Source organism: Protopterus annectens, chromosome 6.part0 (assembly GCF_019279795.1).
Source record: "Protopterus annectens isolate FY-2018-M chromosome 6.part0, PAN1.0, whole genome shotgun sequence".
Classification (NCBI taxonomy): domain Eukaryota; kingdom Metazoa; phylum Chordata; order Ceratodontiformes; family Protopteridae; genus Protopterus; species Protopterus annectens.
This window is the reverse complement of record NC_056737.1, coordinates 158,823,722-158,837,488: the sequence shown is the minus strand read 5'-3', so window position 1 is coordinate 158,837,488 and position 13,767 is coordinate 158,823,722. Positions and strand designations below refer to the sequence as shown.

General features: G+C 40.1%; 1 protein-coding gene across 1 annotated transcript in view; it reads left to right on the top strand.

The window, feature by feature from the left end:
* The window catches only part of LOC122803780 (echinoderm microtubule-associated protein-like 5), a 3,919,718-nt gene that overhangs the window by 3,390,005 nt on the left and 515,946 nt on the right, over positions 1-13,767 (top strand). The window contains exon 37 of the mRNA XM_044073467.1: positions 7,478-7,592. Within this exon, the coding sequence (XP_043929402.1) occupies positions 7,478-7,592 (115 nt within the window). The remainder of the gene's footprint in view (positions 1-7,477; positions 7,593-13,767) is intronic.

Sequence of the window (13,767 nt, the reverse complement as noted above, 5' to 3'; positions counted from 1 at the left end):
AAAGAGTAGGCAAAGTTGTCTGCTAAAAAAAAATGAAAGAAATGATGTTTGAAACTTTAGCAAGCCCCCTTGCCAGAAATGTTAAAGGAGCTTGCTGCAATTACATTCCAATACTGTAAGTGCTTCAGTGTTTCTGATATGACCAGATTACCTCTCAAGCATTCAGATTTTTGCCTCATACATGTGGTCTCTTCTTAAAATTGTTTTTTGGCAAACTGAGTACTGAAGGGACTAAATAATGACAGACATTTGGATTTCATGCTGCATACTGTTCATAAAACATGCATGCTAATTCATAACCTGTTATTCAGAATGACCAGAAATGGATAAAAAAAAATAAAAAAGAAACCAGAAATTATCTGTTTTTACTGCAGCGAGCCCATTTTATATTTTTGGCAAAGGGCTTGCTGCAGCTGTGCTCTGACACAGTGGATACAGTGAGCACTTTATCGCTTCTTACATGAATGCAAATATTACAGAAAAAAAAAGAAATTATCTGATGTGATGTTGCCATATCTCTCCTTCATACACAGCCTAATACAAGCTCGAAGCTTTCAAACTATTTCGTGGCTAAACCCTATGCTCTAGGAAAGTTACTCAGATCTTGTTTGCTGTTACACAAGATTGGGTGCTTCCATTCTGGCTCTGGCTAAGTGAACATTTTCTTTCCTTATTCTTTTGAATAATGGTAGTTTATTAATACTTACAGGGTTTTCTAGTATTTATTACATTGGTTTGAGTTTAGTTAGTGTGTTTGCTCTGTTGGTTGTGTGCTGTTGGCCGTCGTTTTTTTCTCTAGGCCTTTTTTCCCTTCCCTATTCTGGCTAAAGTTTAAACTTTTCTAAGCCTCTTTTTAGTTCAGTGCTTCCTTTTTAGTTACCTTATTCAAGCTCATTTAAGTTAGAGAGCTTGGAAACTTAAGGTACTTGTTCCATCCCTTTGCCTGTTAAGCTCGTTTAAGTTAGAGGGCTATTGCTGCTCCGTTTAACTTAGAGGGCCTTCCCCTCCCTTCTGTATTTTCTATTTATATTAGGCAGATTTGTTTAATTTAGAGAACTGCCTTTTTTCTCTGGTTAATCATAGTGCTAGTTGATTGTTGTGGTTAAAAAAAAAACAAAATTAAAATTGGTACACATATTTTTTCTCTTAGTGTGTAGGTTAGTATATTTGTTGTTGCTGTTGTTATTAGTATTGTAGGCAAAATATTCAAGGATCCAAAGGAAACTAAACTCTCTGGGTTCAAGAAGTGCGAGAAGTGTAACCAGAAGATGATGTTAACGGATGGTCACACTGTTTGTGTGTACTGCCTTGGTGCAGTCCATTTACAGGAATTGTGTGTCATTTACCATTCATTCAGTCACAGAGTGTTGCTTGAGAGGAAAAATAAGCTAATACTGAGAGGTTTACTAAAGTCCCTCTTCGCAGAGGCAATTAAAGAAGGACAGGGTACATCTAACTCGCCAAAATCCCCATCTTCCAGATCTGAGAAGTCGGGAAAAAGATCATCTTCTGCTAGTGCTCATTAGGGGCCGACAAAAAATTTAGCGAAAAAGTCATCCTCAGACACAAAGTCTGCTGGGCTCAAAAAACCTTCTTCCTCGGCTCCTCCTGTGGTTGTGGTGCTGATGGAATTTCATTTAATGAGCTGGTCTCCAGAATTGGAACCGGTTTCTCCAACATTCAGATCACCCTTACTTCAACCCGTTAGATCTCCTACGCCCACCTCTTGATCCTCCAGGAGCCTTTCTGATGATAATGTGGATCATGTAGTGCTGAAACTTTTAAGGACACTGGCGCTGGCTAAATTCTTGTCGGCTCCAACACAGGGGGATTCAGAGCCGGCCAAGACTACCCCTCCTCCATCTATTCCTCCTCCAATCTGATCTGGGACCTTGGAGCTGGAGTGTCTGGAGCAGATTGTAGTGGAACCATAGGACCCCAGACCTACACTAGGATCTTCAGGCCTGACTACCACTGTGACATCCTCGGTTCCATCTGAACTCGAGGAGTCTAGAAGATGACGCTTTCTGGTTGGGTCTGGGGAGGACAGTTGGATCGGACAGTTGTCAGATCCGAGCTTGCCTCTCGGGGCCTCGGTGCAGGTGAGCTCAGCTCCTACATCGGCCTCAGAGCCAACCCCCTTGGTCCTGGGGATGCCTTCTGGTTCTTCTGAACCAGGGGCTTCCTCAGATCAGGGGCGGAGGGCCTTCGAGGTGATGAGGAGAGTGCTGTCTCCACAGGCAGCTCCACTCTCAGCTGCAGACATTCTTTCCTCAAAGGCACTGGTATCTGTCTCAGCACCATTGCATCGACACAGATGTGGAGACACTAAGCTTCAGGATGATCCTCTCTCTCTCTCTCTTCCCAAACCTCTCCAGTATACCCTTCTGAAGAGGTCCCTTGGAAGAGACTATGCAAGAAAAAGCATTTAGACTCCCCAGAGGAGTTCATCACATCTGATACAGATGTGATGAACTCCTCTGGGGAGGAGTTCATCACATCTGATACAGACCTTGATAGTCAAAAGGGTGACCACAGTCACCCTCTGAAGATGTCTCCTTTGCAGACATCCTGGAGATTCTTAAGCAGAAGGGTGGCTGGAAGTTCCATCAACCCTTCAGAGGAGTAGTCTGTATACCTGAAGGCTTTTGGGTCTTGCCCTTCCACCACTTGGGTGTCTCTGCCTTTCGAGGAAATCATGGACCTAGTTTGTCGAAAGGAGTGGGAGTCTCCAGATTCAGTGGAGCCTGTTCCCCACAGGCCAAACAAATTCATTACTTCCCCCACAGAAAAGACTTTTCTCATGAAAGTTGTCCCAGTAGATGCTATGGTGGTGGCAGCAGCCACCAAGAAGGAACTTTCGGAGACGTCCTCGTCTGTCCATCTGGTGAAAAAAGAGTCTTGTGCGATGGACAGATATGGAAAGCACATGTTTTCTTCTGTGGCTTTTGCACTCAGATCACTGAATTATCTCACTCACTTTACGAGGTTTCAGAGTGATCTCCTAAAAGAGCTAGGAGATACCCTCCAAGATTCAGTGGCTGAAGGGGTTTCAGAGGTCATCTCCTCTCAGCTCTACACCTTAATTTCAGTGGTCAGCTCCTCCATGAGACTCATTTCGTATGCAGCGATTGGAGCAAGTAGGGCAGCAGGCTCAGGAATTTCCCTAAGGAGACATTCCTAGATACGCTTGTGTGACTTTGCAGAGCCCTTTAAATCTTCCTTTGTCAACACCCCTTTTGACGGCTCGTCCCTGTTCGGGCCAAAAGTTAAAGACACACTAACCAGGTCTGAACAAGAAGGCAAAACTCTCCCTGCCATAGGTGTCCTTTTTCCCTACCTACCAGACCTTATCCTAAGGGTCAAAAGGGAGGAAAAATGTGGTTCCGAAGATCCCAGAAAGCTTTCCAGGACACGTGGTGATTCGTCCACCAGGGGCAGCGGGGGAAGCAGTAATGGAAGATGCTGGCCACACGACAGAGGGGGTCTGCAAAATCAGGGCAACAGGAAATCATTCCTTGGTAAGCCCTTTCAGTGCTCCTGAAAGGAGGCCCGCCTGTCCATCTCTGGAGGCAGTCGGGGGTCACTTATCTTTGTACCCAGAAGCCTGCCTAAAAATAACAAAAGACAAATGGGTATAAAGCATCGTATCCAGAACTTACTCCATACCCTTTTCTTTCCCTGTCCCAAACTTAAAGAACATCCCAGCTGTTCCACCCAGTCAGAGGGAACAGGCAACCTTAGAAATACAAAAGTTGCTAGAAAAAAAGAGTCATCTAGACAGTCCCCACAGACAAAATAGGATCCAGAACTTACTCAAGGTACTTTCTAATTAAAAAGAAAACAGGGGACTTGAGACCCATACTAGATCTCAGCAGACTAAACAAATCAACAAGAAAGTTGAAGTTCCGGATGGTAACACTGCAGTCAGTACTGCTTTTTCTGGGACAAGACGATTAGATGTGCTCTGTAGACCACCAGGAAGCATACTACCACATAAACATGGACAGACAATCCAGGAATCATCTGCTCTTTCAGCTGGGAGCCAGCCACTACCCATTTCGAGCTCTGCCCTTTGGTCTCACTACAGCCCCCAGAGTGTTCACCAAGTGTATGGCAGTAGTCACGGCTCACTTAAGATGACTAGGATTCTGAGTGTTTCCGTACCTAGATGACTGGCTCCTAACCACCACCACCAAGCATCTACTATCCAAAGTGAGAGACACCACTTTACACCTATGCTCTCACCTGGGCATCACAATAAACTACAAGAAATCTGCTTTGTTGCCATCTCAACATATTATCTTTATAGGGACAGATCTAAACACACAAAATATAATGGCAAAACTCCATTCCGAAAGGGTTCAAGTCTTATGATCTCAAGTCTTAAACCTTCTTTCCAAAAGAAAAGTGCAGATGAGAGCAATCCTGAAAGTACTGGGAACCATGGCAGCTACAATCACTCTGATTCCGTTGGCACACCTGCACATGAGAATACTTCAGTGGCTACTATTCACTCAGTGGTCCATGCAGGAACTACCCATGTCCCAGCAAATTTTGATAATGGAATCTTGCAAGAAAGACCTTCTTTGGTGGCTTTACTCCACTCATCTAACATTAGGTCGTCTGTTTCTCCCCCCAACCCTTAGCCACAGTGACCACGGATGTTTCCCAGATTGGGGGGGGGGGCATTATCTGGGAAGGACAGTTCAAGGCACTTGACAGGACCATGAGGCCCATTTGCACATCAATGTTCTAGAGATGAGAGCAGTGCTGTTAGCATTGCAAGCATTCCAGGACTCTCTTCCACTAGGAACTATTGCAGTACAGACAGACAACATGTCAGTTGTATGGTACATAAACAAACAAGGAAGAACCAGATCTTACCCTCTTTGTCAGGAGACCCTGATAGTATGGCACTGGGAAACCTCCTCCCAACGCTTTCTTATAGCAATGCACATCCCAGGGAAATCCAGCATGATTGCAGACAGCAGAGAGATTTTGATGCCTCATGAGTTGTTCCTAAAAGAGAAAGTAGGGGAAGAGATCTTCTGCACGTGGGGCCAGCCTTGCTGCGACCTTTTTGCCATGTTCATGAATGCCAAAGGCAGCAGCTACTTTGCCCTAATCCCCCCCTCCAGGGGAGTCACCAAGGGATGCACTTGTTCACAATTGGCCCTTGGGTCTCCTCTATACCTTTCCTCCTTTTCCCTTGATTCCAAAGGTTCAGATTCCATCCTGACATTCCAAATATCAGGCTTCACATGAGGAAGCCTCATTGGCTGTTGAAATCTAGTTTTATCTTGATCATTGGCAGTATCACCAGCAAAACCATTTCTTTGGCTTTCACAGCCCTCAAATCTAGCATACAATTTGCATAATGTCTGTCCTTGGCCAACATAGTATGTTATGGTGGATGCTTTGTAATTTTTTCATTGTATGATCTGTCAGTACCACATCACACCAATGAAATGCCTATAGTAGCTGAAAGCCTTACATGCATTGAGAAAAAATTATCTGAACAAATACTGGTGTGGCGTGAATGGAGTTCCTGTATTTCTTCTACTGGTGTTTAATGTGAGCTTCTTAACTCAGCAACATAGTAATATTTCCTGAAACTGCAATCTTAAATTTAGATGCTGCCATTACAAAATGTCTTCTTTTTGTAGATTTTTATATAAATAATTTAGTATTTTAAAGAATATGTATGTTTAATACAATACTTCTTCACACTGAGTCTTTTCCCTTTTTAATTACTCTAGATGCCTGGGTTTTTTAATACAATAATAGAAATGACACAATTCTTAAGTTGATGTGCAATTAAAGTTCATGAAATCAATATTGCTTCACATTTTGATATTTGCCAAAATTGTTGTCATTGACATTCTCATGAGACATTTTTAATATTTTTCTCAAGATCTTCTATTGCTTGACTACAGATTTCATCAACGAACAATGGGCAAATCAAGATTAATCCTTGTGTAGAGAAATAGTGAATGTTTGGAAATGATCACTTCTGAACATCCTATCTTTTTAAGTAATATACCTACCAGTTCAGCAGAAATTGTGGTAGAAACTGAACATGAAGATGATCCTGGCTTATAAGGGACAAACAACACCTGTCAGATGTTCTTCACATACTTTCCTCTTAAGGAAGCCCTTGGACATCTTTGTTTATCAAAAAAATGCACACATGCCAAGGTTTTCTATAAACTACTCATCAAGATGGCAAGAAAAACAGACACTGTTTCCTTCACTTGTACCAAAAAGCTATTTTATGCATTTACTTCCTTTCCCTTTATACTCAGAATTCTGCTAATTGCAAAACTGAACTTTAGTTACTTAGTTTTGACAGTGTCCAACTGGGCAAGAGAACCTTGGTTCTCTGTATTCAGGCACAAAAATTTGGCCTTCTGATCTGCTTCTGACTGTTAAAATATTACTGACAGTGCAGCTAGGCATGGTCCTGTATCACAGGCTCATAGTCTGCATGTGTGGATGACATCCCCTTGTTGAGTTGTTGTCATTTGATGTTATTGTGGTCATGAGGGAGGCTAGAAAGTCTCTGGCAAGTACATTTAAGGTTTCTGTCTGATCACATACCAGTGGCCCCTAACCACAACAACACCCTATTCAAAAGTAAGATAAGAGTATTCATACTTCTCCTTTGAAGTCCATTTTTGTGCAGTCACTGTCTGTTCTACTGCAGATAGTCCAATTTTAGCAAATCTTTGATTAAAAACATTTCTGAACAGTTTTCTGGATATAAGACCCCCCCCCCCCTATATTTTTCTTTCTCCTGTACAAGGTTTAAATTCCTGAGTGAAAAAAGCTGTATAATGATTTTTGAACCAGCAGGTTTCATTCATGGAAACCTGCTTTCTCTTGGACGTAAGGTGATTATCCTAACAGTCTGTACCTTGTTGGCCAGGAAATACTGTGCATTGCCTGGTTACACAGAAATGCTGGTACTTTGTACGTACCAATGGTATTCTGCTGGATTGCTTGCTCTTTTTAGTCAGACTTACACCCCTAAGTCCTTGTTCACTAGGTTATAGTAGTGAGCCTTCCCCTGTACTGTGTTTCTGCAGTGCTACTTAAAGCAACTCCTTCCATATAGCCTTGGTGAGCTTCTGACTTTGATCTTACCCCATCTAGTTCCTCCAGTGCCCAGGCAGCTAATCAGGTACTGGTTATTTGATCTTTTAAGGCTATAGCCCTGTGCTCTTGGACTGACTTGTAGCAATTACTTCAGCCAAAAACAAACTTAAACTAACTGATTAAAGTCAATGAAAAAGTTCATTTGTTGCATTACCGCAAATGCCTTTGTAAAAAATCTACTGTTCTGGTGATTGCCGCACAAAGAGGAACCATCCAAATGTAAAACTGGCTAGTATTTATTAATTTAGTCTTGTTTCATTAATGGTCTTGCCTTTGCTTACTGCATCCAGTAATAGTTGTGTTTATTTTATGGTAGGTCGAAAGAAGGTGGTGCTGTCAAATTGTGGGACCAGGAACTGAAGAGGTGCCGTGCTTTCAGGCTTGAGACTGGTCAGATGACAGACTGTGTGCGCTGTGTGTGTCGAGCAAAGGTGAGCCAGCCCCTGCAAAACAAATGCTAGGAAAAAGATAAACACTGTATGGCTAAATAAGTAAGTATATGAGCTAACTAAATTTAACATGACTTTGGAGCTGCATTCTCAGTATACCAATAAATATGATACCCATTTTATTGAGACTCAGAGCTTAGGACTAAGAGGAAGATTCTAAGAGTATGACCTACACAGATTTTAGTGAAGAATTTGATACTGTAATGCACGAAAGATCTGTTAAGTTCATTATGCCATCTTAAAGTGAATAGCAGGAAACCGTTTGTATATTTTGACATTATTAACATTGACTCTGGCATATGAAACTGTGGTTTCTTGTTTAATATTCCATATAAAGCTCTTATTTGTATGCATCTCCTTGTGGCCTAGGTCATGTCTGAAAAAAAGTCCATGAACTAGTCCACTCTCCTGATTTGCTAATTAATAAGTAAGTTAAGTAAATAAATAAATAACTTAAACTTTAGAAGAACAAAAGGACATATATGGTAATAGCAGAGCCCAATTTGAAGAAAAAAAATAATGGTTTATTTTGGGGTATTACAGGGTTTAGTGTCATTATAAAAAGCACTGACAAGGCTCAGGAAACAAAATATTTCTCTATGCAGTTAATGCATAATCTGCATTACACAGTAGAGGGATGGAAAGGGTGAGAGGAAGGATGAGACAGTGTCTTCTGGGGTTTCGGTTTCTAGATTAAAGAGAATTATTAATTGTGAAAGTTTTACCTCCCAATGAAGTGAATTTTGCTCTAATAGTAGTAAAAAAATAGTATCCCTCATCAATGAGTTTGGTAGCAGCAGTGAAAAACAGATCAGTGCAGTTATTTTTATTTATTTGTTTATATTTGTTTACTGGGGTAGTGCACTGATCTCAAGGGACCATTTGCAGGCATAGTCCGGGTGAATAAGATCACATAAGAAATTAACAAAACATATTTACAAGTAAAAGGATATGCTAAAAATTACACACACACACACACACACACACACACACACACACACACACACACACACACACACACACACACACACACACACACACACACACACACACACACACACACACATTTACAGATGCAAGAATATGTTGTTTGTTGTTTGTCTTTTAGCTTTTCCCAGTTAGGGGTCACCACAGCGGAACTCCATTCCACTAATGATTGGCAGTAGATTTTCACGAACGCCGAGGTGCCAGCTCGACATCCAACCTTCAACGAAGGCACATCCTTACGCATGTCTTTCGAACGCCACCCAACCACGGGGAGGACATGAAGACTCCACACAGAAGGCACTCCCCGCACTCCAGCCGAGAATTGAACTGGAGAACCTCTTGCTGTGAGGTAACAATGCTACCACTGCACCACCGCGGAAAAACTACAGATGCAAGAATATGCTACATTTAATTCAAGAAGCAGTTAACAATGTCGAAGCATAATGACTGAGCTTGTGCTGCAGGGATACCAACATATTATTATATAGAGAGGTATGAAGACATTAGAAGAGGTAAGTCAGAATAGTTGCAGGAAAGGATACCATGGGGAGAAGACAGAGAAAAAGGTGTGAGAGGCTATAGAAAGTCAAAAGCTACACCCATTTTGTCTGATGGTCAAGCAATGAAATTCATATATAAAATTTTGTGCTACTTTTATTGAGAATGTTATTACTATTATTGGTTGGTGGAATGATGAAACTACATTGGATTCTTTTTAGATGGATATGAGCCAGTGTGAATGAACCAATGCACCAACTACTTTCAAGTCTACATTTTTGTCAAATCAGATTGAAGTTCCTTACTTGGGTTTGCTAGTGAGTGAAAATCGTAGAACAGAAAAAAATGGTGACTAAATTTTTTATAAGAGATGTAATCAGCAATAGTGTGCTACATTTTAAGAGTATACATCCCAAGAATCTTAAGAAAAGTATTGCAAAAGGACAAACTAATGGGGCCAGTAGGTTAATTGTGACAGTTTCAATTTAGAAATAGAATTTTTAGCTAAGAAATTTATTGAAATGCAGCATCTAGTCTCACTGGTAAATGAAATCATTAACAAGATTGTCTCTAAAATGGACACTTTTTACAAACATAGTATGCTGATTCTAGAAGTTACCTCTGAGAGTAATGAAGCAAACAGTAAAACAGCAAGCATAAACTGAGAGTGACAATATAATTACAAACACGGGGTGCTGACCCCAGGTGTTACTCTAAGAATAATGAAGCAAATAGCAAGATGAGCCTATCCATGTTTCTTCCTTATACTGTGGACACTCATGTTATTAAGAGAATTGTGATTAGCAACTGGAAGATTTTAATGGGAGATGAGGTTATAGCCAGAAGGGTTGGTACTCATCCTGTAAATGTACATTAAAGATGACAGAATATGAAATAAATTTGTAGTGTTCATATTAGGAATGTGATGGAATTCACCAGAAGAAAGAGAAGTACCTTCCCATTTATGTGTTGGCCACAGTGTAACTTAATAAAAAAGAAACAATTATTTTTGTTTTATAAGAGGAAATAAGTCATAGCTGATAAAGAAATGTCCGTGGACCAGCCTACTCATCTGCATCTCCAAAAACGTGAAGCATATATATAGTATACTGTGCCCATTGTGCAACCTTTTATGCTGGAAGAATGCTCCACAAATTATATGAAAGGCTATATGGGCATTATTATACAATATGAATAAGAAGTAAGAATAATGCTTTATTTAAACATTCTTTGGCTTATAAAAATTTTAGCCATTTTAATTTTGTGTTATTGATGGTGTGAAGACGAACACTAGTGGAAGGGACATGGAAATTATGGTGGATGCCAAAGAGTATGCTTGGGAAGTCAGCCTGCATGAGTGTAACTATCCAGGCATCAAGGAAGTTGTTAATTGAAAAGCTTTCTCAAAAGAGGAGAACTGTTGTGCTAAAGACTGGTTAATTTAAGTCATGTGATGCCATAGTTTAAACTTAAGGAGTGCTTTTGTTTTTGCATTGCTTACAGTCTGAAGAACTCTGTGTTTAGACAAAAGCAATTACTGTGTTATGTTTTGTATAATAAAGTGTTTCTGTCTTATGTTCATCATCTTTGCTGCTGCAGTAGTTTGTGGGTTGTATCCTGCCAAGGATGCAGTAACTGGCCAGCTTCCCAAAGCCATAAACCCCTCTCACACAGTCATTCTGGCTGCCTATAGGCTAAGCCTTTTTGATTGCAACTATGAAAACAAACAAGAGTTACTAAAACCTTCAGTACTTCCTTGCCAATGCTTTGAGGCTTCTCTGAAACAGCAGTTGGCCAAGGCTTCCTGTCAGGCAGATAAAACCCCTTTTGGGGAACCCTTCCACACTTATTTTGCTATAGTAATAATAATGATGTCTTGAGTATTTTTACTTAACTTCTGTCACAAGTACAGTATATCTCTTTAAGAATACGGGCTTTTCAGGCACATCAGCAAATGTTCTCCGATTGCTGTTGTTGTCATTTTGTTATTTTTAACAGTTTTAGTGTGTTTTGACAGTTGGAAAGTACATTTTAAAAGGAAAATGGACTGTTGTGTGAATGCTTATGTCTGCTTTTTTGATAATATGTTTTATTGCATTTTTGTTCAGGAGTTCACTTTGAGGAAAGTATGGACAGGGAAACTTTTTTGTGTGCTGTTTCTGTAACCTTTGTGTGGGGGATTTAGAAATTGTTGTGTGAACTAAGTAACAATTTACCTTACGATTGTGTCCTACTGGCATAGCTTAGCAGGTATAAGGCTTCTTCCTCGGCTACAGCATGGATAATTACCCTGGTCCTGCTGCTCCTTCTCCCACTCCCAAAGTACCTAAAAAGAAAAAGCGGTTGCTGCTTTCATGTTAGGACACAAATAAACGAGTCTATGTGAGTTCTGTTCAAGCAGCTTTATTTTATACAAGCACATCACTGTAGAGGCTTACTGACTATAACTTAAGTAACTTATATACATACTAACAACTACAATCATGCATCCTCACTCTGACTGCTTCTACAAAATGACACTAGGGATTGCACATGTCTGTAATTTATACATGCACGCACAGCCTTGCATGCTTCTTAAAGACATAGCACACACACGTTACACTCTGATCTACATCCTCCCTCTTTGAGAAATAGATCATGCAATTTGTCATGAGATTGTTTGGCATGCAGAAATCACAGGTAATCTATAGACATGCATTATACAATACTAAGTACACATGTATATACAATCAAGTCCACGTTACTGCATATTTCACACTAGGCTTAGAAATTCGCCCATACCATGTGACATAAAACTGGGAATTAGATTTAGCAACTGGGACAGTTTCTGCAAAATGGTTGACCTGTGAAATATTCAAATTACTTTCTGGAAAAGAATCAGACTTTTGAATACATTCTGGTCTGGAAACAATGTCTGATTCATTCTTTGATTTAGAGTTTGCATCACCAGATACAATGTTGTGACTGCAGTGATGATGATTCTGGTACAGGAAGAAGATGTCTGAAATTCCTCCTATACTCCACACCCTCGTAGTCTACCAAATAGGATTTCAGCTCGGCACACATGCCTGCAATCTGTTCTATTTGATCGAATCCTTTTGCCATCTGGATTTGTACTGTCTCTCCTTCCCTCAACAGATGAAGTCATCTGCTCGATCTGTCTTAACTAAATTTCTGGATATTACACTTCTTAAACAATTGAGCCTTGATGATCTTATTGTTGTTAGGTTTAGGCTGCAACAGACTTGATGAAATAGGTAATATAGTTCTGGAAAGCAGTCTTTGAGAAGGTGAGCCAAAAATATCATCACGGGGTATGTTTCTGAGATTAAGCAAATTCAAGAATACATCGGTATTGTCACACTTTGACTTTTCAAGTAATTGCTTTGCACTCCGTACTGCATGTTCAGTTAGACCATTGGACTGAGGATATTCAGGACTACTAGTGACGTACAAAGTCCCATTCTTTTGCAAGTTTCTGAAACAACTGGCTAGTGAATTGAGTACCATTGTCAGAAAAAAGTTAGTGTGGACTACCATGATCTGAGAAATGACGTTTCAACTTAGTAGTAACAGTAGTTGAGGTTAAGTTTGGTAGCAGATCAATCTCAAACCAATTCAAATAAGAATCTACCAAAAGAAAATAGTGTTAATTGTGCCACTCGAAGATATCAGTTGCTACTGTAGACCAAGGTAGTTCTGGAATTGGACTTAGCTGAAGCGGTTCTCTTTGCAAATGCGGTTTTGTACTATTGCATATTGAACAAGAAGAAAGAACTCTATCAATGTATTTTGATAATGAAGGCCAAAATACTAATTCTCTTGCTCTTCTCTTAGTGGATGATAAAACTGGGTGAGCACGATGAAAAATCTGAATATATTCTTGTTGTAAGGAAGCAGGGACAACAATTTTAGAACCTTTGAAAATAATGCCATCTTCCATCAACATCTCATCTCTGTAAGAAAATACGTTTGCATCTCAGGTGATACACTAGATTGCTTTGACGGCCATCCAACATTAATGTAGTGATTAAGCTTTTGTGAAATTGGGTCAGTCTTATTGTGATCTCTTAAATCATCTAGTGGTGGAAAAATTATGCACCAACATAACATCAAAGTCAAAGGTCTCAGCATCAAGCTGTTCTGTTGCACTTCTAGGCAATCTAGATAAGGTATCAGCCAGGTAGAGCAATTAGCCTTTCGTGTAAACCATTTTGAAATTGCACATTTGCAATTTGAGCATCATTCTTTGTAATCTTGCTGGAGCAGAATGAATAGGCTTCTTTAGAATAGTAACGGAGTTGATGATCAGTTTCAGTCTGAATGGCTCAACCATAAATATAGTCATGAAACTTGGAACATGCAAATACTATCGCCAAAAGCTCTTTCTCAATTTGAGCATACTGCATCTCAGTTTGAGTTAGTGTCCTAGATGTATAGGCTACTGGTCTGCCCTCTTGAAGAATAACTGCACAAAGACCAACTTTTGAAGTATCACCGGAAAGAACAACTGCCTTATTCACATCATAGTATCTTAACATAGGTGGGGTGGCAGTTTTCTGCTTAAGGTAATCAAATGCCTTCTGATGATGTTCCATCCAGGACCATGTAACATTTTTGCATGTTAGCTCTCTTAAAGGTGTTGTCAACTCCCTGAAATCTGGTATACATT